The sequence below is a fragment of the Danio rerio genome, chromosome 15, assembly GCF_049306965.1.
Source record: "Danio rerio strain Tuebingen ecotype United States chromosome 15, GRCz12tu, whole genome shotgun sequence".
In the NCBI taxonomy this organism is placed as follows: domain Eukaryota; kingdom Metazoa; phylum Chordata; class Actinopteri; order Cypriniformes; family Danionidae; genus Danio; species Danio rerio.
The window spans coordinates 943,674-967,500 of NC_133190.1; the positions used below are offsets into that span (position 1 = coordinate 943,674).

The 23,827-nt window shown below is 38.3% G+C and overlaps 3 protein-coding genes and 1 long non-coding RNA gene across 10 annotated transcripts in view; 2 read left to right on the forward strand and 2 right to left on the reverse strand.

Annotated features, from left to right (window-relative positions):
* LOC141377992 (uncharacterized) overlaps window positions 1-23,827 on the reverse strand; it is a 199,496-nt gene that overhangs the window by 115,870 nt on the left and 59,799 nt on the right. The window lies entirely within an intron of this gene.
* On the forward strand, window positions 142-7,674 carry si:dkey-77f5.10. The gene is made up of 8 exons (XM_003199992.7): window positions 142-324; window positions 725-912; window positions 3,293-3,403; window positions 3,493-3,561; window positions 3,723-3,869; window positions 5,013-5,123; window positions 7,207-7,263; window positions 7,431-7,674. The coding sequence occupies exons 2-8, from the start codon at window positions 739-741 to the stop codon at window positions 7,497-7,499; spliced, it is 738 nt and encodes a 245-aa protein (XP_003200040.3). The 5' UTR covers window positions 142-324; window positions 725-738; the 3' UTR covers window positions 7,500-7,674.
* alox5b.1 (arachidonate 5-lipoxygenase b, tandem duplicate 1) lies at window positions 7,988-23,555 on the reverse strand. Of its 6 annotated transcripts, none has more exons than XM_073924273.1 (15): window positions 23,509-23,555; window positions 17,067-17,220; window positions 16,682-16,880; window positions 16,523-16,604; window positions 14,744-14,866; window positions 13,009-13,112; window positions 12,712-12,884; window positions 11,613-11,759; window positions 11,314-11,523; window positions 10,295-10,381; window positions 9,476-9,654; window positions 9,276-9,400; window positions 9,048-9,148; window positions 8,789-8,959; window positions 7,988-8,681 (listed from the first exon to the last, which is right to left on the reverse strand). In XM_073924273.1, the coding sequence occupies exons 2-15, from the start codon at window positions 17,214-17,216 to the stop codon at window positions 8,502-8,504; spliced, it is 2,031 nt and encodes a 676-aa protein (XP_073780374.1). In that variant the 5' UTR covers window positions 17,217-17,220; window positions 23,509-23,555; the 3' UTR covers window positions 7,988-8,501. The 6 variants fall into 6 exon arrangements, with proteins under 6 accessions (XP_073780374.1, XP_073780371.1, XP_073780372.1 ...); XM_073924270.1 differs by lacking the exon at window positions 23,509-23,555 and adding an exon at window positions 18,798-19,366; XM_073924271.1 differs by lacking the exon at window positions 23,509-23,555 and adding an exon at window positions 18,798-19,333 and having other exon boundaries at window positions 17,067-17,217.
* Window positions 22,336-23,827, forward strand: part of alox5b.2 (arachidonate 5-lipoxygenase b, tandem duplicate 2) — a 31,765-nt gene continuing 30,273 nt past the window's right edge. The window contains exon 1 of one of the 2 annotated variants that reach the window (XM_073923257.1): window positions 22,336-22,347. In XM_073923257.1, coding sequence (XP_073779358.1) covers window positions 22,337-22,347 — 11 coding nt within the window. In that variant the 5' untranslated portion in view covers window position 22,336. Of the gene's footprint in view, window positions 22,348-23,248; window positions 23,426-23,827 lie in introns of those variants that run through there. The other variant, XM_073923269.1, reaches the window with a different exon arrangement.

The following is a 23,827-nucleotide window of genomic DNA, read 5'->3' on the forward strand; positions in this document are numbered from 1 at the left end:
TCAACTGTGTGTATGTATATATATATATATATATATATATATATATATATATATATATATATATATATATATATATATATATATATATATATATATATATATATATATATATATATATATATATTCTCTATATTTCCTGGTGGCACTGAAATTCTAACTCCTCCTAACAACCTGTGCTCCACCTTTCATTCTGGGAAACTGTACCAGTAGAATTAAGGTAATAACAGACATAAAGGTTCACATTTGGCTGATCTCAGAAGAGTGATCTGAACTACAGAGGAAAGATCAAGTAGCGAACCAACCAAAGACAGAATTTCCTTTCGGGTAAACCACAAAATTTTATACTTTACATCTGACCACCTTTAATATAAAGTCCTTTCTTTGCATTATTTTTGCATTTTGTCGACTGACATATTAACGAATGCATTTCCTGGACGTACAATGACTAGTAGTGTTTTTGGAAATGAGTATTTGCTATAAACGATTTAAATAAAATGCTCGACTAATAGGATTTTGTGTATTTTATACCTTTTTCAAGGTCTACTACAGCTCTTCTTTTTAACATTATTTCTATCCACAGTATTAACTATATGCTTTAAAAGGAACCTTGAAAACAGTCACATTAACCTTTTATGGCAAGTTTACCGTTGGCTGAACAACACCAGCTGTAATTATACCCCATTCACACCGTGATTTACTATGATTTTCTGCTGGTCTGTTCCAGATTGAGAAACAAGGATGTCCAGCACAGTGATGCCCGTTGGCTCTTCAACCTTCATCATTCAGCTTCAACCAGCAGCTCAAACTCCAGCTGGACATGCGAATGTCCCCGTTAGTCTACAGCAGCTAGCGGGAGCTCCATCTCTCACTGAACTAAAGGCATTTCTGAAAAGCCAACCCAAAGCCCTTGGGGTGAGAATTTGTTCATTAAGTTTTCTTTTATTATCTTTTGTATTATTATTATTAATAATATTATTCATTCATTCATTTTTCTTCGGGTTAGTCCCTTTATCAGAGGTCGCCACAGCGGAATGAACAATTCCAACTATTCCAGCATATGTTTTACGCAGCGAATGCCCTTCCAGCTGCAACCCAGTACTGGGAAACACCCATACACTCTAACATTCTCACACACATGGCCAATTTAGCTTACCCAATTTACCTATAGTGCATACGTTTGGACTGTGGAGGAAACTTGGAGGAAACCCACACAAGGAGAACATGCAAACTCCACATAGAAATGCCGACTGACCCAGCCGAGGCTCGAACCAGCGATCTTCTTGCTGTGAGGCAACAGTGCTAACCACTGAGCCACTGCACCACCCAAATCCCAAAATGAAGTGGTTCACAAAAGCATACATATTGTGTGCAATCTTTGTATTGTAAATGTATTATAAATACATTTACAATGTCAAAAAAGTAGACTGATAAAAGCTATTATTTTGAGCTTTCTTAAATGCTGCGTTCTCACCAGATGCGGAACATGCGTCAAAATCAAAAACACAAAAACAAGCGACTGATTTACATGTTAAGTCAATGCAAACGTGCAAATAGACATCCTGCGGCACGAATGATGCGAATGGCGCGGTGCGAATGGCACGATACGCGCAAATTGAGAATTTTGCGCGTTTGACGCACAACGCGCAATTCGCGCGAATCGCTCTAGTTTGAAAATCTGAACTTCAGCGGACATTTGTGCCGTGTTAACCAATCAGAAGCTTGCTCTTGTGGGGGCGTGATTTGGACATAGAACCTGTTGATGGTGTTCCGGGGGAAATCCTCAAGCAGACACCAGTTCATCAAACTGTGCTGGGCTCAGTCAGAAGCACCGCTGAAAGCCTCCGTCATCCAGGTTCAGTTTCTGAAGGAGTTTATGAGCTCACAGAGCTGGATGCACCTCTGAAAGAATCTTGTGGACTCAGACACGACCCTAAACGTATTGACGCTGTTTTTCAGCCTTCATAAAGCACATAAACTGTTATTTTCTTCATAAAATCCATGTTAGCCATTTAGCTGCGAAGCTAGAGTCACCGGGCAGACAGAAGCCCTGCCCATCACCCGAATTTGACGCGTGAATGAAGCGGGGTTTTACGCGCGAATAAAGCGAGTAAACTCAAATGTTCACGCGGGAATTTACTCACGAATAGCGCGATTTATCCGCGTGTTCCGCGTCGGGTGTGAATACAGCATGAGTCAGCATTGATAATTGAAAGGATCACTATTAGTGATTTGCACCAATAATTACTGATCATAACTGAACAGCAAATCATCATATAATAATGATTTCTAAAGGATCATAAGACACTGATGGATGAATCGCAGGAATAAATTTAATGTGAAACTACATTCAACAAGTAAACAGTTCAAATTGTGAGCCGAAGGATAGTGAGTACATTAAAATTGTTATATTTAGACAACCCATCACAGGAGTGCTCTCAGTGGGCAAACACAGGCTGAATGATCATTGCACCACAGGCTCATTCTGAAAACATAGCCCTATAAACATTTCTGGAGATTTCGAATTATGTAGCCAGAAGTACGTATGGCTGCATTTCGTTTTTAAAACGAATGTTATGTGGTGGTATGACGCCGTTTCTTTTCACGCTACCAGCTGACCGTTTACCTTCATATGGACAGCTCTCCCACTGTTACGTTTGTCTGGTTAGCTTGCCATGTATGTCGGTGGGTTTGAAACAGAGAGAGGAGTTGACCTTGATGACGGGGTTTGAGTCTGGTGAGGAATGGTTCCAGAAAGCAGGTGAGGTAAAAACAATAGCCAAAAAATAAAATAAACTAAGTAAATAACAAAGTAAAATCTGAATGCATGATAAAAACATGACAGGGCTTTTCTTTTTCTGGATTACTTTACTTTTAAATTGTCTGTTGGGGTTAGGGGGAAGCGGGTCAATCTGTGCTTTTGAAAACACTGTAGGTTGGGTTTAGGGAAGGAGGGGTGGGTCAGTCAGTCAGTCGATAGCGACCTCTGGTAGATTTACGTGAGAACAGCAGGCGTGAATGGAAAAACCATACACTGCAAAAACTTTTACTGCAAAAAAACGTAGCCCCTGGGATGTATTTGGCGCTCTCCAGAAATGTATGTAGAGGTCTTCTGCTTGGCACTCGCTGCAGGCGGAGTGATACACACAGGTGAAGAGGCCATGACTTAAATACATATAAAATGGTATCCATGTGATTAAATACATATAAAAATAAGAAGAGTATATTTTGATTTCATGACGACTTTATATGAATTGTATTGTCATGCTGACTGTACTGTTTTTGCCCTGTACAGACTGTCCAGATAATGATTGGTTTGTTGACTCTCCTGTTCGGCATTGTGTCTGTAATTTATGTCAACTCTCCTTTTGCTGGTCTTGGTTGTCCTTTCTGGGGATCTGTCATTGTAAGGAACAGTTAAACAATTATACATTCTGTCTTTAAATTTACAAGCTAAATTATCAGAATCTTTAATGTTGTCCTCTCTTCTATCAGTACATTAGCACAGGCTCACTCTGCATTGCTGCAGAAAACAGACTCAATTCCCCCTCCAGTTTGTGTTTGGTATGTACACAACAATTTCTGTATTTGTTATTATCTATATCATTTCAATTAAATTAAAAACTACATTGTAGCGATAAACTAGTGGCTATTGCCACTCATGGCTATTTTGTGTTCATCTATTTATTTAAAGTTTCTGCTTTGTGTTGTGTTTCTGCCTAAAGGTGAAAGGTTCACTTGGAATGAACATCATCAGTGCTATTATTGCAGGCTTTTCCATTATACTATTGGCAATGGATTTGACAGTGAATTCAATGTACAGTTTTTGGGACTATTCTGGCCATTACGATTACTACCGCTATTTCTATCTGGTATGTAATATTATTTAGTTGGGTATTGTTAATTTCTATAACATTTTTGTCATCTATCGGTGTCAGTCTCATTGTCTTCAGTTCATTGTCTGGGCTTATCTTATATGTGGATTATGGTTTGTTTTGGCTTTCTTTTGGGCTTTTTTAAAAACTCACATTCTTGAGATTCCTTGTTTTTATTACATCCGTCCCACATAACGTGACACTTTTATATTTGCAATAATATAATAATAGTATTTACTAGGGATGTAACGGTGTCAGAATTTCACGGTACGATAATACCTCGGTATGAATGGCACGGTACGGTATTTATTGAATCATTAACAGGAAAAACAAAACTAATGAAAAGAAGTGCCAAAAGTGTTTATTTACCTTAGCACTGAACATATCAATGACATACAAATGAGCCATCTATCTGTAAGTTTTGAAACAATTTTTACATTTTAATAACAAAAAACTATTAAACCATATAAAAAAAATAAAGTTTCAATTTAGTATTGTTGAAAACTCATCACATTCAACATTTAATCACTCACTTACTTAGATAGAGATGGGTTTTTTAAGGAAAATTATCATATAACTATAGGGATGTAACGGTATTGTAAATACTGTCATACCGCAATAACAATTTTTTTTCGATATTACCGTTGTCGCATGACTCGGTAAAACTATAGGTCTTCTGAGAAAATTTGCTCAGGCGAATGAAGCGAACGGGAGGTAGCGGAAACTACAATTCCCATCAGCCCAGGCGTGGCCATAATCCTTTGCGGTCTGTTGTTGCTACAGATCCAGTAATGCGGAAATGGAGTGTGCTGCTAGTAGCGGAGATGAAAAAGAGCTGGAAAAATTCGCCTGAGCAAACTTTTCTCAGAAATATAGTTTTATTGAGTCATGCGCCTACAGAAAAATATTGAAAAAAATTACTATTGCGGTATGACGGTATTTACAATATTGTTACATCCCTAGTACTTACAGATCTTTAGGAAAGGAGGCATTGTCATTATCCATGTAAACTTAGGAAAGTTTGATCTATACGTATATTATTTTACTAAATATTGGACTGCTAAGCAGCAAGCGTACGTGTCAATTTAGTCTTCTTTTTTCTGTTGCTATTATTTATGTTAATGTTGAATCTTCTCTCAGACTCTTTCCATGGGAATCAGTGGTGTGTTGTTGGTGTTCGCCATCCTTGAGTGTATCATCTCCATTTTTCTGTCAGCGTCTGCCTGTAAAGCCACCTGCTGCTCTCCTCAGGTGAGTAATAAGTCAAGTCGGGAGTTCCCTTTCAGTCGGTCACTAAGAGTTGTTAGTGGGGATTCACTCAGAGCAAGCATGTTCCAATGTACTCACTCTACGCTGAGAGTGAAACTCTGAAGTGCTAAGGCTTTCTACATGTAGCAATGTGTTTTAAAAAGGTAGTATTAACAAGATGAATAAAACAAATAACCAACATGGAGAAATTCCAAAAGTTATAGTCTATGAATTTCAGTTTTGGTTTATTTTTGATTAATCAACCCTAATAGCATATATTTTTTGAATGGTCATGAAGTGAATTTAGATGTAGTACCTACTTGGAACAGTAGGAGATTTCGGGTGCAGTCACTGTGCTTGGGGTCTCCAGGAATCTGGCTGAGAACCACTGGTTTTGAAGTTGATACGGTGGATGGCAGGATGCTCAGGAACCATGACCTGGTCATTCAGTTCCTCAGAAGTGCTTGGTAAATAAATCCATCTCACCTACTTCTCATCACCTCGTTGAATCTTTTTGTGGTCCTGGTGGGTCTACTGAGAGAGCCATTTGAACTGCTTGAGTCAATGCCGTTCAAGTACCTGTCACAAAAGACAGCTCTGCTGGCCATGCTAGCTTCTACTAAGAGGTTCAGTGACCTGGTGGCATTTTCCATCAATAAATCATTCCTAGAATGCAATGAATTGTGCCTTTAGTTATGTGGACTCAGAAAATGCTTACATTGTAACTTGACAGGTCAACAGCTTTGTTTACATTCTGGCTTGTTGTGTAAGAGAATGACGTATCTCTGTAAACCAATAGCGTTCAGCTGCGCGTCTAGCTCCACCTATTGGGACCCTTTCTCGTGTTTGGGACCCTTTCGAAAGGGTGCCGAAAAAGTGGTACGGTACGGTTTGGTTCGGTACGACTTTTGACAGTGGAATTGGCCATAAAAGCGTACTAAACCGTACCCTACCGTACCACTCAGTGGAAGCGGGCCATAATACCTGTCTGAGTCCTGTCTACTCATGACAGCAGCATACTGAGAAACTTTTAAAAGTTGTTATAACTTTCAGATGCTGTTTTTTAGAAAACCAGATGAAGGCACCAGGGCATTTGTGACCCTGGATACAATCGAATGAATAAGATTTCCACTGATGAATGGTTTGTTAAAATGGGGCAATATTTGGCTAAAATGCAACTATTCAAAACATGGTTCAAGGGTCAAAAACATGTAAATATCCAACCCAGGCTCATTCTGAAAACGTAGTCCAGCAGACGTTTCTGGAGACCGCAAAATACGTCCCGGGAGGTACGTATTTGTGCAGTTTGTGTTTTCGTGAATACGCGAGAGCCCGCTGTGCACTCTTTTTTGTATCTCGAACATCTCTCGCGAGTGCCATTAGAGCCCGCGCTGTTCTCGCGTCAACCCACCAGAGGCCGCTGTCTGACTGACCGAATGATTGACTGCCTGACCGGCCAATCAACTGACCCACCCTCCTCCTTCCCTAAACCCAACCAGTTTTACCGATTGACCCGCCCGGCCACTCACTTCCCTGAACCCGAGCGACAATTTAGAAAAGCCGTCTAGAAAAAGAAAAACCCTCGTCTGTTTTTTTTTTTTTCTTATCACGTTTTCAGATTTCATCGCATTCTCACCCTGTTATGAACTCGTTCACTTTATTTTTTGGATTCTGTTTTTGTCTTACCTGGTTTCTGGAACCGCTCTTCCCCGGACTCGAACCCGGACGCTGTTGTCAACTCCTCCTCTCTGCATCTGAAGTCCGCCAACACACACGATGAGCTGACCGGACAAACTGACTGCAGCAGGAAAGCCCTCCACACAGAGGTAAGCAGTCAGCCGGTAAGCGCGAAAGAGAACGACGTCACACCGCCCGTAGCGTTCGCTTAAAAAAATTAAATGCAGCCATACGTACCTCCCGGGATCCCGCGGTCTCCAGAAACGTCCGCTGGACTACGTTTTTAGAATGAGCCTGTTGCAAATCTATTGATTGTCTTTAAAGTTTAAAAACATGTCTTCATGGTACGTGATCTCTACTTGATATTCTAATGGTTTTTTAAAAATATTAAACCTGTGTTTCTCCAAAGGTGCAGTTTATGTCACAAGTTATAACTTCACAGACCCATCTCCATGACAGCTCAGAGGTAAGAGAGATCTGAATCCTAGCTTAATTGTACTTTAAGTATATTGGTACTCAAGAAACAAAACACAAAATATGAGTGTTCATGTACTGGAAAGGTGAAAAGAATTCAGTAATGAGTCAAAGTTATCGAATATCAATTAATATGCATTTATCTACGTTTTCTTACAGATTGCTGTGATCTGCAACCCTGCAACTCATCCAGCAGAAAGTGCCCCAATATACAGTAACTGTGACTAAGAATGACTAAAAAAGGGACAGTTTTTGATTCTAAATGTGTGTGTCATGCTTTCACAAGACTGTCAAAAATTAATCAAAATTAATATTAAATTGTAATGACTTGAATTTGCGATTGGATAATTCCAAGCATGCAAAATGAATGCAATATAAATAAATGTATACTGTGTCCAAGAGCAAATGCATGGCTGTCCTCTTTGTTTGACGTACTTACCCTGGAAAAAAAATGTGTCTTGTTTCTAGTCCAATTATCTACAAGTTCTTTAAGGACACCTATTTTACCCCCTTTTCATGATTTAATATAAGACTTTTGTGTCTCCAAAATGTGTCTGTAAAGTTTCAGCTCAAAACACCCATCAGACTATTTATTATACCTTTGTGTATATTAGAAATTTAAGATGCTTTGTAAGCAAGAGATCGCTCACTATTGCTATGACGGGTGTAGCGTCTTCTGGTGCAGCTCACGCATAAGCAGCACAGTATCATACGAGAATGAAGCAGATCTCCTTTATTACAGTACAAACTTTTTCAACGGTTGTTTGATGTATTTGGTGTGGAGTTAATTCAAGCCTTTCTAAAACAAGTCACACACAATGTCCTTATAAAGTTTGAGCGCGCACACACACGCACGTGCGTTTTGGCATGGCAAATGTGACAGGGTACTCGTTAATATCCACTGCTGTATCCATTATGTTTATGTTCTAAATAGTTCAATAGTTAAATGTTCAAGACTACTATGTGTTCAAGACTATTATTACACAGGTGTGAGTTGAAGGTGGTTGGAGCTAAAGTGCGCAGAGCTGCGGCCCTCCAGCAATTGAGTTTAGGACCGCTGTATTACAGTAATTTGTTGTGCTTATTTTTTTGTGTGTGATACAGATCTAAACAGCCCAATTAAAACCATGCTTTCCAATGTTTTTTGCTGCCTTTTTTTAAAGTGCTAAGCAAATACTGTGTAAATGAACTGTGAGCAGCTTTTGAAGATGTTTGCCACAGATGTTTTCTTCAGATGGCCACGCTGTTGGGGATTCTGTCTGGACACAGATACAAGTAGGGCAGCTCCAGAGTTTCATTTCTCTTCCTGATAATCTTAGTGATGACAAATAATTCCTTGCGGAAATTCTCAATTGCTTCAGTGACCAGTTTTTCAGTGAAATACTTATCAGGGTATTCGCCTAAAAACAGCTGGACAGAAGATTAGGACAAAACAGTGAATTGTTGTTTTGTTTGGTCAATAAGTATATTGGAAGCAGGTCTACTGTAAGCTAGTTATGAAAATTCAGTAATCAAACCTCACTGTCCTGGAACTGACTGAGTGCCCAAACTGCTCCTATATGCCAACTGGAGCGTTGGCGGTCCGGCAGACTCTCCATGATGTACGTCATATCCACTTTGCCCTTCTCTGTGGGAGGAGGTTTCCGCATGGTGGACGGAGTGTTCGGGACCCAAGCAAACCAGTCAAACTGGAACACAGGAGAGACACACAGATATCAGGCTGGATATTTGCAAGGTCTAGTTTATATTCCTCCAGAGAAGTGTGTGAAATCCCACCTGTCCAAAGTTGACTGCTGCATGTTGTGCTGAAGCTGTGAAAATCACCACGGTCAGATACTCAACCAGCTGCTCCTGGGTTTTTAGGGCACTTGGAAACTCTGTGAACATAGATCATTCACATAGAAGTACCATTATGTGAATAATGCATATGGAAGCTGACAAACTTCTACATTTACAAGCTTGCACAGACTCATTCATTGTATAGTAAAATAATCCTGTACTCACCACCGTTCTTGGGACAATTCTTCATACCAGAGGAGCAAACATCCTGAACAAAAGCCTGGATCTCCTCATCTCCCTGAACGGTCTCATCACTACTATAGTAGATCTTGACCACATCAGAGACAAAGCTGGAGGAAGGCAAATGATGAATCAGCAAGTAAAAATAATACTAAAAAAACTGCGGTTTGTGCATATTTAAGTACCTTTTCACTGCCTCCCAGACCAGCATGCCATCATCTCTGTAGTAGTAGTTGGGCAGATCTTCCTGGTTGTCAACTCCTCGAGTTTTCATGGCCTCAGGGAAGCACAGAGACTTGTAGGTTAATGTCTGCATGGCCTTTTGGATCACTTGCTGAAGTCCAATCCCTCCACTGCTGTTAGCCTTTAAAACAGGAGAAAACACGGATGAGTTCTTGTGAACAGAACAGAGAATATCACAGGACGAAAGTCATAATGATGGAATAAAATAATTTTAGACATTAAACAGTTAGTTGTTAGGATTCTGCCACTTTGGTCTTGTTAATTCTTGTTTTTGTGGCAAAGTCCGGGCACAGGTCATGTCTTGTCAGTTTTGTGTCTCTTGTCGTTGTTCTGAACGTGCCTTCTCAATCAGTGTTGTGCAAGTTATTTCCAAACTGTAATACATGACAGATTACTTGTTACTGTTATTTAAAAGCAAACATTTATATGATACTAGAGATCCAGATTTGGGAAAAAGTGCAAGTGCTCTGTCAAAAAGTGACTTGAGTAGAAGATGAAGTGCTCTTTAAGCACCATACTGAAGTGAAAGTTCTCAAGTGTTTAAATTTTTTGTACTTAAGAATTTCAAGTAGTTTATTTGTGAGCAGCCGGTGTTTTTAGTGCGCACAAGAAGTTTTGTCCACGAACAGAGGAAACAACATGAAAGCATCGTTTAACAGAACTAAACTAGTTCCATTCTTTTTCATAAGACATATTTGTATTTTGCAAATCGAGCAAGTGGCTTGTTAACTTATTTGAGTATAGGAAATGGTAATAAATACCTCATTAAAGACCCCAGTGTCATTGATGAGTTTTTCACGTGCTGCAGTGTTGATGGCAATGGTGAAACGGACATGAGGGATCAGTAACTAGAGAAGAGAAAAATGATTCAGAGAAAACATGATTCAGGCTTCAAACCATGAACTGAAATATAAAACTTTAATATTAATTAGAACTCCTCTGAACATTTACATCAATTCTCTTGCGTTTGGGAAGGTTTGTGGTTTCCCAGGTAAAATTTAATAAATCAATAAAGGCAAGAAGAAACTCCTGAGGCACAGAACAAGGCTGTTTCTCAATTCCAAGAACGCAGAGAATGGACTTGCGTTCTTGTGGAGAGCGGTCTTGCCAGGTGTCCTCAGAAGAACAAACTCGAGAGATCTCGAGAACAGAGAACACGTCCTGTGAGAAATGAGATGCTGCGTTCTTCCTGATGGTCACGTGACCTTCATGCGTGTTTGATGTAAAATTAAGTAAAAATTACAGCATTCATACAACCATTTATCGTTTATCCCCTTTTTTAAAATATATACTCTGCATAAAAACATTATAAATTTACACTACACAATTTAAATAACTCAGATTTTTATACGAAATTTCAGCAAATAAATACCCTTAATATGTAATATTCCTGTCCATGTTCATGCTAATGTTTATATTCACCGTTTCGTTTAGGGAAACTCCTAAGCTAAATAAATAATATCTCTGAACTTTAATAATGAATCTAAATAACATGCTGCGCTTCCCACCTCCAGCCGCAATGACTTCTGGGACTTCTAGAGCGAGTTTGGCGCTCAAATCTGCATCGGTGCTTCCTCGATATCAAGAACACATCCAGGAAGTTTCACGCATCCTCTGTTCTTGTGCTCTTGAGTATTAGTACTGAACTTTGGCAGCTGATGATGACGTTACACGAGAACGCAAGACCGCTGAAGAATGCATATTGAGAAACAGCCATCTTAAAGGCATTTTATCAAACATGTGGTAACCAACATTAAACACCAAGTGCTGTATACTCTACCTTGTACACAGGGTGGACAGCAGAGAGCTGTCTGAACATGGCTATGGCAAACACCTCAGTTGTCAGGTGTGTCCTGAGAAGGTGTGTGACCAGCTGGTGTACGTTGAAGTCACAGGATTTCACCCACATCTTGGCTAACAACCAGTCGTAGTGATTATCGCTGGGAAGAAAGACTGTGTTCATCTGTCCTGGAGTCATCTGACGACTGAGCTGTTCCAGAAACCAGAGCAGAATATAATAAAACGTGACACTGATTTTTATTTTAAAGTTATTGTGGAATAATAGTTTTCTGCAGGCACCTGAATAGCGATTGGTATGAATTTATTTTGTCCGTTCTTGTAAAACAGGCAGAAGGGGGCGGCCAAATACTGCCGGGTGCTGGGGTCTGTGTCATTGGGTTGCACGTCCTCCAGTATTTCATAGTCTGCTATGTAGATGTTTCCTGCCTGTAAAGGAGAATTTTTTTTACAACAGAGAGCAGATTTCAACACATTTCTAATCATAATACTTTTAATAACTCATCTCTAATCACTGATTTATTTTCTCTTTGCCATGATGACAGCACATAATATTAGACTCGATATTCTTCAAGACACTTCTATACAGCCTAAAGTGACATTTAAAGACTTCACTAGGTTTATTAGGGTAACTTTGCAGGTTACAGTAATTAGGCAAGTTATTGTAAAACAATGGTTTGTTCTGTAGACTATCAGGAAAAAATAAAGGGGCTAATAATTTTGTCCTTAAAATGGCTTTTAAAAAATTAAAAACTGCTTTTATTCTCGCCTTAATAAAACAATTTTTTTTTTTCTAGACCTAAAAACATTATCAGACACACTGATAAATGTCCTTGCTCTGTTAAACATCATTTGGGAAATATTTAAAAAAGAAAGTAAAAATCTAAGGGGGGCGAATAATTCTGACTTCAACTCTATGTAGCAACATTAAATGACCTATTGTTTATTTCTTTGCATTTTAAATGTTTAACTTATAAAATCATGCGTCTCCTCACATTTTGTATCAGATTTTATTTATCTTGAGCTGCATGGTGAGCCAACTGACACAAGCCTTTCTTTTTTACCCTGCTCTGTCGGCCACGCCCACTCTTCCCAGAAAAATTCTGAGATACCCTTGAACTGAAAGAGAGTGGTTTCATGACCCTTTAACATTCAATCTCATTATTACAAGAAAATGTTCTTTTAATAAGAAATAACACCTTGTTAATAAGAAAAAAGTTCTAACAACATAAAATCCCTTAATTACCAGATAATTGACTGAAGCTTTTTTTTTGTTGGCTGAAATGCACCACTGTACTAAGTGTACAGAAAAAGGCTGTCAATATTGGTAGTTTTAATCTAACTTGATTAATAGTATACGTTTAGTAAGTGTTTCTCTAACCTGTAATTCATACTGCAGTGTGGTTCCTTTATCCAGGGAGTTCCTCACCATCTCCTGCGTGACCACAAACTTCTCTGGAAGTTCTGTGCACTTTTTGATCATCACAGGATTGCAGCCATTTAGGAACTGATAACCGAACACTGCATCCTCCTTCCACCTCTGCATCAAATGCTCTGTAATAATGAATGATAAAGTGGGTTAATGGGTGAATTGATAATATGATGATTTTTGCATTTGTTTGGCAGCACATGGATGCTCAATCTAAAAAAATATAATAAAATATTAAATTATTCAAACCTGACACTGTGTTCTCAATGGTTATGAACACTTTTTCAAAATCTGCAAAATCTTTCCAAGACTGGTAATAACCTTTACATTTATTAAGACCAACATTTCCAATCCTGAAAAAGAAGAAAGATACAGCTGAATGCTCAAAATCTGATTTTCAGTGTGTGATTCTGCCTAGGAGACACACAATATCATAAGATGTTAATATTAAGATAGATTTAAGTCACCATTAGCTAAGAACATTATTTTGACGTCTAATAAAGACGTAATATGACGTCAACATTTTGTTGATTTTAGGTTGTGTTGGAAAGTGACCAAAATCCAACATCTAGCCAACATCTTAAACCAACGTCAAACACTGACATTCATTCGTCTGGTATGACAACCAAAATCCAACATCTGATAGACGCCATAGTAGTAACGTCCAATCAACGTCAAGCTGTGACATCATTAGACGTTGACATGTTGCTGTATTTAGGTTACGTTGGAAAGTGACCAGGCGAAGCAGAAAGGTCGCTGGTTTGAGCCTTGGGTCAGTTGGCGTTTCTGTGTGGAGTTTGCATGTTCTCCCTGCGTTCGCGTGGGTTTCCTTCGGGTGCTCCGGCTTCCCCCACAGTCCAAAGACATGCGGTACAGGTGAATTAATTGTCTGAATTGTCTAAATTGTCTGTAGTGTATGAGTGTGTGTGTGGATGTTTCCCAGAGATGGGTTGCGGCTGGAAGGGCATCCGCTGCGTAAAAACTTGCTGGATAAGCAATCCCGGATTAATAAAGGGACTAAGCCGACAAGAAAATTAATGAATGAGTGGAAAGTAACCAAAATGCAATGTCTGCCCAACTTTGGACATTTAAGTTGGCCAGACATTGGAATCTGACGTCAACCCAATTTTCATTTCCAAACAAAATGCAACGTCTCACAATGTTGGGGTAGAGCATCAATCTGACGTCATGTTGATGTCCTGTGCCTGCTGAATGGTTAAGTTACATTTTGTGAGATCATTTCCTACCTAAATTATTGAGTTCATGTAACAAAAAATTCATATTCCAAAACAAAAATGTTAAAGGTTGCATAAAATTATAAAGCAACCAAATTGTAAAGACACTTGAAACTACATTGCACACAACTGAAACATGATTATATTGTTTTCTAAATTGCAAACAAAATATTTTTTCTCCTCAATTTTATGTTTTTTGGGGGGTGGGGTGAATTATTGGCTAAAGACTTATCCCATCAATTTGTTGCTCCATTCATTCATTCATTCATTTTATTTTCGGCTTAGTCCCTTTATTAATCCGGGGTCGCCACAGCAGAATGAACCGACAACTTATCCAGCAAGTTTTTACGCAGCGGATGCCCTTCCAGCCGCAAGCCATCTCTGGGAAACACCCACACACACATTCACACACACACTCATATACTACGGACAGTTTAGCCAACCCAATTCACCTGTACCACATGTCTTTGGACTGTGAGGGAAACCAGAGCACCCGGAGGAAACCCACGCGAACGCAGGGAGAACATGCAAACTCCACACAGAAACGCCAACTGAGCCGAGGCTCGACCCAGCGATCTTCTTGCTGTGAGGCGACAGCACTACCTACTGCGCCACTGCCTCGCCCTTTTGTTGCTCCATTTAATTAGAAATATTTTCCAGCACCAGTCTAACTACATCTAAAGTAATCAGTAAGATTCACGTTAGTCTGGGATTTAAGCAAAATAATAAACATGAACAGGGTAACCTACCCTTTCAGGAAATGCAATTTGAAGTCCACTACTTTTTCGGTATCAAACTTAACGTCCAGAGGAAGTTCAGAGGATCCATTGACATCAATAGACATTGGGAAACCAGTTTTCCATTCTTTCCATCTGCAAAAGAAACAGCATTAATCTTTCTGTTGTTGGACAGTGACTTGCTGATATTAACCTGTGAGCTAAAAACAACAGGAAGAGTGATGGGGCATCGCTTTAAAGGTTGACGAAACCCTCAAGTACTTTTTTGGAGATGTTAACAGATGTGTGTGTGTGTTGAGCATCAGTTAAGACAATGTTAGCACCTGTCAGCTTTAACTGTGGGAAAAACTGGATAATGTTGAGCTTTTGTCAGCTAATTTCAGCTTCCGGGTTTAAAATGACTTTTGGGGCCGAAAAATCGGTGACTTAGCGCAAATCTGCAAGTGCAAAGATGACGTGTGGGTTTCTCATTATTATTCATAGCGGAGTTTTCTTATCCTATGAGAAGAGCCGGCTTCTTAATTATTCATGACTGCACGTGCTTTGCAAAGGCAAGACAGACCTGCCAGTGCCAAGCTGTGAGATCCTACATTGATGACTGGGTGAGACACGTCTACAGACCCACGGCACACAGTATTTAGCCGTTCATGAAAGGTTTCCATGATCCAGGAGTTTGTTGCATGTTTTTCTCTACGATCCTGTCAGAACTGATACAGCAAAACTGTTTGTGTGCTGCAAGCATTTTTGTCGGGAGAGCAGTATGAGTGTGTCGGAGAATGGCGGACTTTGTCCTTTATCAGTGGAGTTTGTTCACATTTAGACACATCGCCATGCTGCTGTGCTCATCTAAATCCTCCAGATTACCAGCAGGGCTAAAGGTTAAAATAGACAGGGCAAGAGACCTGCTGCACTGAGACTGCATTCAGACCGCAGGTCTCACTCTAACACGCTTTGTCCTAAAGCCACTACTGTATGCTTAGTGTTTGGCGGGCGACGTGCAGGAATTACATTCATTACTAAGCCATACTGACATACTCTTTTTGAGCGAATATTCAGAGTCGCGGTGAACAATATAGGGAGCGCATCATTGTTCAGGAATGACCCAATGTGAAGATAAAAGCAACTTCAGCTCAGTAAAGCAGGCTAGGCAGAATAGCGCTATTTACTGATGTTCTGTTGTTTAACTGAATATAAATCTACATTATCTATCCAATTTCTGTTTTAAAGAGAGCAGACTTCTTCCAACACATTTCTAATCATAATAGTTTTAATAACTCAAGACACTAGTATTCAGCTTAAAGTGACATTTAAAGGCTTTACTAGGTTAATTAGGTTAACTAGGCAGATTAGGGTAATTAGGCAAGTTATTGTATAACAGTGGTTTGTTCTGTAGACTATCGAAGAAATATATAGCTTAAGGGGGCTAATAATATTGACCTCAAAATGTTTTTTATTTTATTTTTATTAAAAACTGCTTTTATTCTAGCCAAAATAAAACAAATAAGACTTTCTCCAGAAGAACAAATATTATCAGACACACTGTGAAAACTTGCTGAATCTGTTAAACATCATTTGGGAAATACTTAAAAAAGGAAAGAAAATTCAAAGGGGGCCAAATAATTCTGACTTCAACTGTATAAACACATTTAGATCATTTACTTTAATCATTACTATTGGACTGTGAAGAGACTTTCAACCAGCACAACCAAACAGTTTCTGGAAACAATCACCTACTGCAGCTTTAAACAAACAAAAACGGCCAAATGACAGTATTGTCACTGCCAAAAATACCTGAAATGTTTTTGTCTGTTTTCCAGTTCCAGGTGCCTGCACTCTTTCACTATTGAGAGCTTTTCATCTTGAGGCAATCGACCTGAAGAAACAAATACACAATGCATAAATACACAGAAATGCACAAAGGAGAGTATATTTCCTCATTCAGGACTTTACCCCGTCCTTCTGGAAGAACCAGCTCCTTTTGATCAGCTATCCACCGATAACAGGGGAACTCAAAGCAGTCTCCAGCGGGTGCTGTTACACTGATGCTCCTGCAGTACCAATCATCATTGATCAGGAACTTCTCCTTCTCCAGTTTGACCAGCAGAAGCTCTCCAAGAGTCTCCTCCACATGGATGTCAATGGAAACCACCTTTAACAACAACTTCTGTTACACAACTCAAATTGATCCGTTTATTCAAATGGAGTAAGTCCACAGCACTCATTAGGATTAGTTTTAGAAATTAAATGATTTGTTGCAATCGATTTCCTCAAATGGTTTGTGTTACCTTAACCTATGGGGTTTTAAACTATATAACTGAACATCCTGAAATCTAACCTTTCCTCTGTCCAAACGTTCAAACCAGGATTTGTCCAGCAGAGTTCGGTCGCTGCTTCTCTCTTCACCCACCAGCGTCAGGTAAATGTAGTTCAAAGTCCCAGCAAACACCTGATTTCCAGTCACAACAGACACTGTGTACGTGAACATTCTGCTGAAATGGAGAAGATGAGAACATCTGAAAAATGTTGTTTACCTTCATACTCACTTTTTCCTTTAAATGGTTTTAAATTCTAAACTAAAGTTTAGTTCAGACAGTCGGCATATTAACATTTCAATTCAACAGTTTGTTGTTGTTCACGGACAGAAAATACAAATTCTTATCTCAGCTCCTCTAGTCATGACAGCAGTTTAGATTTAAAAAGTTTGTACATATGTTACTATGACAAGCAATCAAACTACAAATCCGCCACATATATGAACTACAACTTCCAGCTTGCACCGCACACACACACCAGTTCCTGATCCCGACTGATTGCAAACACGGACAGCTGAAGCTGCTCAAGGACCCATTGCATGGACTATTTATACAGCGCACATACACACTGACATTGTTGAGTCTTGTTGTTGTTTCCTGTAACCTTTACAAAGCGTTTTCCTTCCCTTGTTTTGCCTTGCCATATTTTGATTCCTCGCCTAACACATCTCCTGCCTGTTTTTTTGATGACTTTTTTGATTGCTCTTGATGATTATGTTTGCTCTTATCAACCCTATCTGACCATTCTTTGTGTTATAAAGCAACTGCATCTGGTATCTTGAAAGTTACCTTTAAAGGGAATGTATTACGCCGTCTTATACAAGATGTAAAATAAGTCTCTGATGTCCCTAGAGTGTGTGTGAAGTTTCAGCTCAAAATAGCCCACAAATAATCTTTTCTAACTCTCTGAAACTGACCCTTCCAGCCTTTGATCCTAATTGTACCATTGTTTTACAGAAAAAGATGGAGCTACAAATGCCTGAGTGTCAGCATAGTGGCAGATTCACAACAAGACAAATACCTTATGCTAATGAGGGAGAGATGGGAACTAGTGGATAGGGCTTTCCCCTTCTGATGACAGGTACAAAGGAAGAATGTCAATCAAAGTGTTTCTGCAGACGGTTTTTATCAAGTCTGATTATAACAAATAAAATGTATAGATTTTTACTATTAAACGCTTGTTATATTCACTACACTTCCTTCACTCACCCCATGTCTGGCTTGTTAACAACAACTTAGTTCCTCATTTCATGAATACGTTATGCTAGTGATTATGCACCTGATTTAGATTCCTAGAGCTCCTTCCTGTATGAAAACAATACTCTACAAAACAACATTAAAATTAACCAACACTGTAGTTTTCAATAACTATAGGTTATACTATCCTACAATATTTTACTGCAAAAGTGTACAACAGTCTTCATTACAGTTTAGCACTCTACTAATTAATAGTACAATATAAAGTAACATTCAATAAAATTATCTTAATGCTATAATATAAACAGTGTACAGCTAAACACTGTAGGCTTTTACCATACAGCACTATAGTATTTTGTTTATGTAAGTTGATTGTTGGCTTGTATAAATTAGTAAGAAAATTAAGTTTTTAAATTATATATTCATATATAAATGAAGTCAATAAATAAATCTACACTCACACTAATCTGTCAGCACTCCACAAAACTGAAATCTCAGCATCTCCTGAAGAAATATTGAAAGTTTCACCATGTTAAACCATTGGTTGATCCACTAACCTGCAGCTCAGACTTCAGATGCTGCCTCTGAATATGCTTCAATCCTGTTGTGAGGTTTCCTCAGAGATATTGTGCTACCATTAAACAATTCTAACAGTTCCCATCAGCATCGCCTTGAGACTGAGCTACTGTCATGTTCATGCAGTGGTGTGTCTGATAATGTGTGAATGGGTTCTTCCTTCATTCCTTTCAACTGTTCCAACTGGTTTTCTAATCTGGCTATTTTCTTATGCAAATCTTTATAACTTGTCTTCCTTTTGAGTGAAGTGTGACACTCTTGCCATGTGCCCCATCCTTCCACATCTGCAACAAACCACTGAGCTTTCCTTCTTTTTTTTTTAAACAGTTTTAAAAAACGTGGCCGTTCCATCCACATGCACGACAAACAATGCTCTGAGATTTCTCACTGTTATCGAATGTCTAAAACATCTCCAAGTATTCAGAAAATATTCATGGGTGTTTCCCTTTCCTCACGTGTGTCTCAGATATTTCCTCCCAGTTGACAGACATATCAGTGTTTCAATGTCTGTTTCCTCTCTGAATTGTTTGCAGTTTTGTCTTTTACTTTCTGAGATAAAGCTCCAGGTTCTGAGTACCTTCTTAACAACACACATGCTTCACCATTTGTACTACCTCTGATCACAGCTTCTAGTTTATTTAGGTAAACCCTCTGAGCATGCTATGAGCCATTGGTTCCAGCCATGCTTCACTAGTATGCATGGTGGTATTAGAGTGAACTGGTGCAATAGGAAATCGAACTGCACAGTCTGAGCATTGACCACCGACCAACTCACTGAGAATCTCTTTCCCATTCCTCATAATCTTCTTGAATGTCTGCCATTTCTGGATCTCTGCTAGCATTTAATGTGTCACTGGTGTTATTTTCTGTTAGGCCATTCTCTATGAAGGACCGTCAAGTAGCCCTTGCTTCTTTCAAATTACTGGACAATGTTTTCACAGATGATCTCAACAAGTCTGTGAGTTATAGGCGATCTCGTTTTATATTCTGACCTTCTCTACCTTCCGTAATATTTCACAAGCCTGGTAATATTTTAAAGCAATTATCCCAACACTGAGGGTGAGGCAGTGGCGCAGTAGGTAGCACGTTCGCCTCACAGCAAGAAGGTCGCTGGGTCGAACCTCGGCTCAGTTGGCATTTCTGTGTGGAGTTTGCATGTTCTCCCTGCCTTCGCGTGGGTTTCCTCCGGGTGCTCCGGTTTCCCCCACAGTCCAAACACATGCGGTACAGGTAAATTGGGTAGGCTAAATTGTCCGTAGTGAATGAGTGTGTGTGTGAATGTGTGTGTGGATGTTTCCCAGAGATGGGTTGCGGCTGGAAGGGCATCCGCTGCGTAAAAATGGATAAGTTGGCGGTTCATTCCGCTGCCGTGACCCCGGATTAATAAAAGGACTAGGCCGACAAGAAAATGAACGAATAGATCCCAACACCGAGTCTCCTCTACTCTTTCCAACAGTATCTGAATGCAGCCTTTATAATGCAAGCTGAGATCGCAGACACAGTGCACTCAAATGGAGGTAGGGTTAGAGGTGGGCTTAGGTGAGCGCATTAAAAAGCCAACTGATGGGTGTTTTGAGCTGAAACTTTACAGATACACTCTGGAGACAAAAGATTTATCGTAAATCTTAAAAAAGGGGTAAAATAGGTGCCCTTTAAAGAGATAGTTCACCCAAAATCATTTACTTTCCCTTTATTAGCTTTAAACCTAGAAGTTTCTTTCTTCTGTCAAACACAAAGACATTTTGGAGAAGGATGAAAAACCATTGACTTCTACAGTTATTGTTTTTCCTCAATGGTTACAGGTTTTCAGAGGTTTGTAACCACTTGAGGGTGAGTAAATACTGTGTGAATTAAACCCTTTAAATGTTTACGTTGTTCTCAAAATACTACATTAACATGGGCTACAGCATCTAAATTCATTCCAGAGTCAGTACCACATTTGGGGAACCCGTTTATAATTTACCAGATTTTTTTATCATATATTTAATTGGAATTGTTTTTGACGAAAGCTTTGATGACTTTGCCAAATCTGTGATAGGGAGGATAAACTAGGGTGTCCACAGCGTCCTAAAAAGTATTATAAGTTGATAAGTCAATTTAGAGAAATTTAACACTCTTAAAAATTATTTGAAATTCTTACATGTTATGTGAGTGTGCTAAAGTTTTCCTGATTTTAGGAAATATTGGGATGCTGTGAACAAATCCTGCTAAATTTGACATTGCACTGCTTTGTTTACTGCAATAACTGCTGTTCTATTGGTGCCCCCTGCTGGATTAGCATGTTTATTCTGAATATAAATACTGTTTTAGTTTAGGGTTGTTTACTTACAATCAGCATTTAGTAAATATACTTTAAGTTAAAATGTTGTCCGCATTACTAATTGGTGGTGATGAGGTCTTAAAATGTATGGGAAGAATCTTAAAAATGGTCATAAACGGTATTAAATTTCACTCTGATTCCCCTGTTAACATGCATCATGGAAATAAAGAGTTAAAAAAATTTAATGAAATATAAAGCACTGGTCCAACAACTTCACAGAATTGTCTAGCAACAAACAATGGTCTTCCAAGGTGAAAAGAAAGTGTACTTAAGTTGTACGTTTTAGACCTAAATAGCATATTTTAATTGTACTAGTAATAACACATTAATGTCAAGCTTAAAATATTTTTTCTACTGGGCTTAAAATATACTTCCACTGAGCTTAAATAATACTTTAACTAGTTTTAAAATGCACTTCAGCTGTGCTTGAATTATATTTAATCTGATCTTAAAGTATTCTTCAACTGAGCTTATACTATACTTTAATTGGTTTTAAAATGCACGGCAGCCGGGCTAAAAATACACTTTATCTGAACTTAACAATATTTGAACAGTGTTAAAAATATTCTATAACTGTATTTTAAAGATATGATTTAAATGTACTTTAAATAAGATACACCTTTAAAAGTACACTTTAATTGTACTTAAAGTATGTCCATTTTAACACAACTAAGTATGTTACGACATATTTAAAATAGCTTAAAGTTAATCTTAAGTATATATATATAGTTTTTTCAAAATAACACATTTAATATTCACTAAGTTATACATTTGCAGAGTACTACAAGACCTACTTTATTTCAACAATAATTAACACAAACATTCAGAAGAATGTAGTTTACATATATTACAATATGCTGTAAATGTACAATGCAAACATAAATAACTGCATTGAATGCTTGAAAACTGTAATTTTCAACTTTTTCAATTGACAATTAACATTAGTGTGAAGTAAAATATTTTGAAATACAGACTAAAGCACGTGTTCATTTGGAGTATGTAAAATATGTTCTTTCTTATTCAAAGTACAAATAAAACATACATTAAGAAAGAATAAAGTTAGTGTGTTCTCTGTAAATACATTAAAAAGTATGCTAGAGTTCCAGCATATTTCTTAAAAGTGCACTTATGAATATTTACCTATGTACTTGTAGTATACTTTATTATAAATACATTAAAATGCAAACCAACACATTCAGAATGCACTTCAAGTAAGTATGTAATTTGTGCTAATTGTGCTTTAAACATACTATCTACTTTTCAAGCACATTTTTTAATATATTTAAGAGCACTTCTTGTTCACCTGGGTTGTGTTTCCATAAATCATAAATTCTGCAAAAAATCATCTCACAAACACAACATTTTCTCTTAAAAAAGACCGGAAGACAACATGATGGGGGGGAAATGCTTTGCTAAATGCTTTTTGCTGTGTTGTGTCTTCAAAAATGACAATGTTGAAGCTGTTATTGTGCATGTTGTGTGTGTAGCTTTATACATAGTAAAAAGCTGGTTTTAGCTGGTCATCTCCCAGCCTGACTAGCTAAGACTAGGATGGAAATGGCTAGAAACCAGCCTGGAAATGGCCAAAAACCCCATAGAACCGGTCGACATGCGAAAACCAGCCAACCAGCCTAGGCTGGTTTAAGCTATTTTTTTCAGTAGGGGTAACTTTAGAAGCAACAAACTATAGCTTTCTACTTTGTGTAAAAGTTACTTCAATTACATCTTTCTGGCATACACCGTATTTACAAGTAAAGACACTATTGGCAGGTGAAACACAAGCCTGAGCAGGGTGAAACATATCGAATTGTACTGTACTGAAGCATATCGTTTTGTGGAAATTAGCTATAATGTTCTAACAATGGTGGGAAATAGACCACAGGTAAATCTCTGTCAAACCAAACATACAAAACAAACTAAACTAGTTGAATACTGACACACCCCACGTCATTTTAACAACATAGATCTAGTTATTACAAGACAATGTTGTTTTAATAAAAATAACAGCTTGTTATTATGAGAAAGAATGTTCTCACCACTTGAAATTCCTTTATTACGCCACGATTAAGTGTGGAAAAATTCAATGTTTGAAGCTGTAAATGCTTTTGTCTCAGTTATGAATCCGAGTAGCTGTAACAAATGTTCTTTATGTTTTGTTAAAGGCTTAAATATTTATTTTTTTAGATTTTAACTCATTTATTTAATTGTTTTAGTCAGACTTTTTTTTGGGGGGGGGAAGTTTTTAGTTGTGGTTACACATATACACGGAAACTTCAATTTTGTTGCCAGGTATAATTTTTTCTTTTGGGTGAAGCAAAAATGGCAATTTACAAGACTGGAAGTATAAGAACGAAATTCAAGTAGCTGCTTACAAACAGTCAACAACTCCATCTCATCTGATCAAAATCTGATCTCATCTGAAGATGATTTTATAATTGTCTTCTTCATGCTTGACAAAAGCAAGACATGTTAGATCTGTCATATCCTTAGTTTGCAGAGAGAGGAAGAAGAGGCTATAATCCAGACACAATCAACCTTCACTTCCAGTTGTCCGTGGCTTAGTTTGATATTTTGCTACCAATACTGCAACACAAAAGTCGACCATAAATTTCCGTGAACCAACTGATCTTGAACAGAGACTGGCAGTTTGTCTTAGGCACAAAGACACAGACACAAACCAAACCGTGCAGA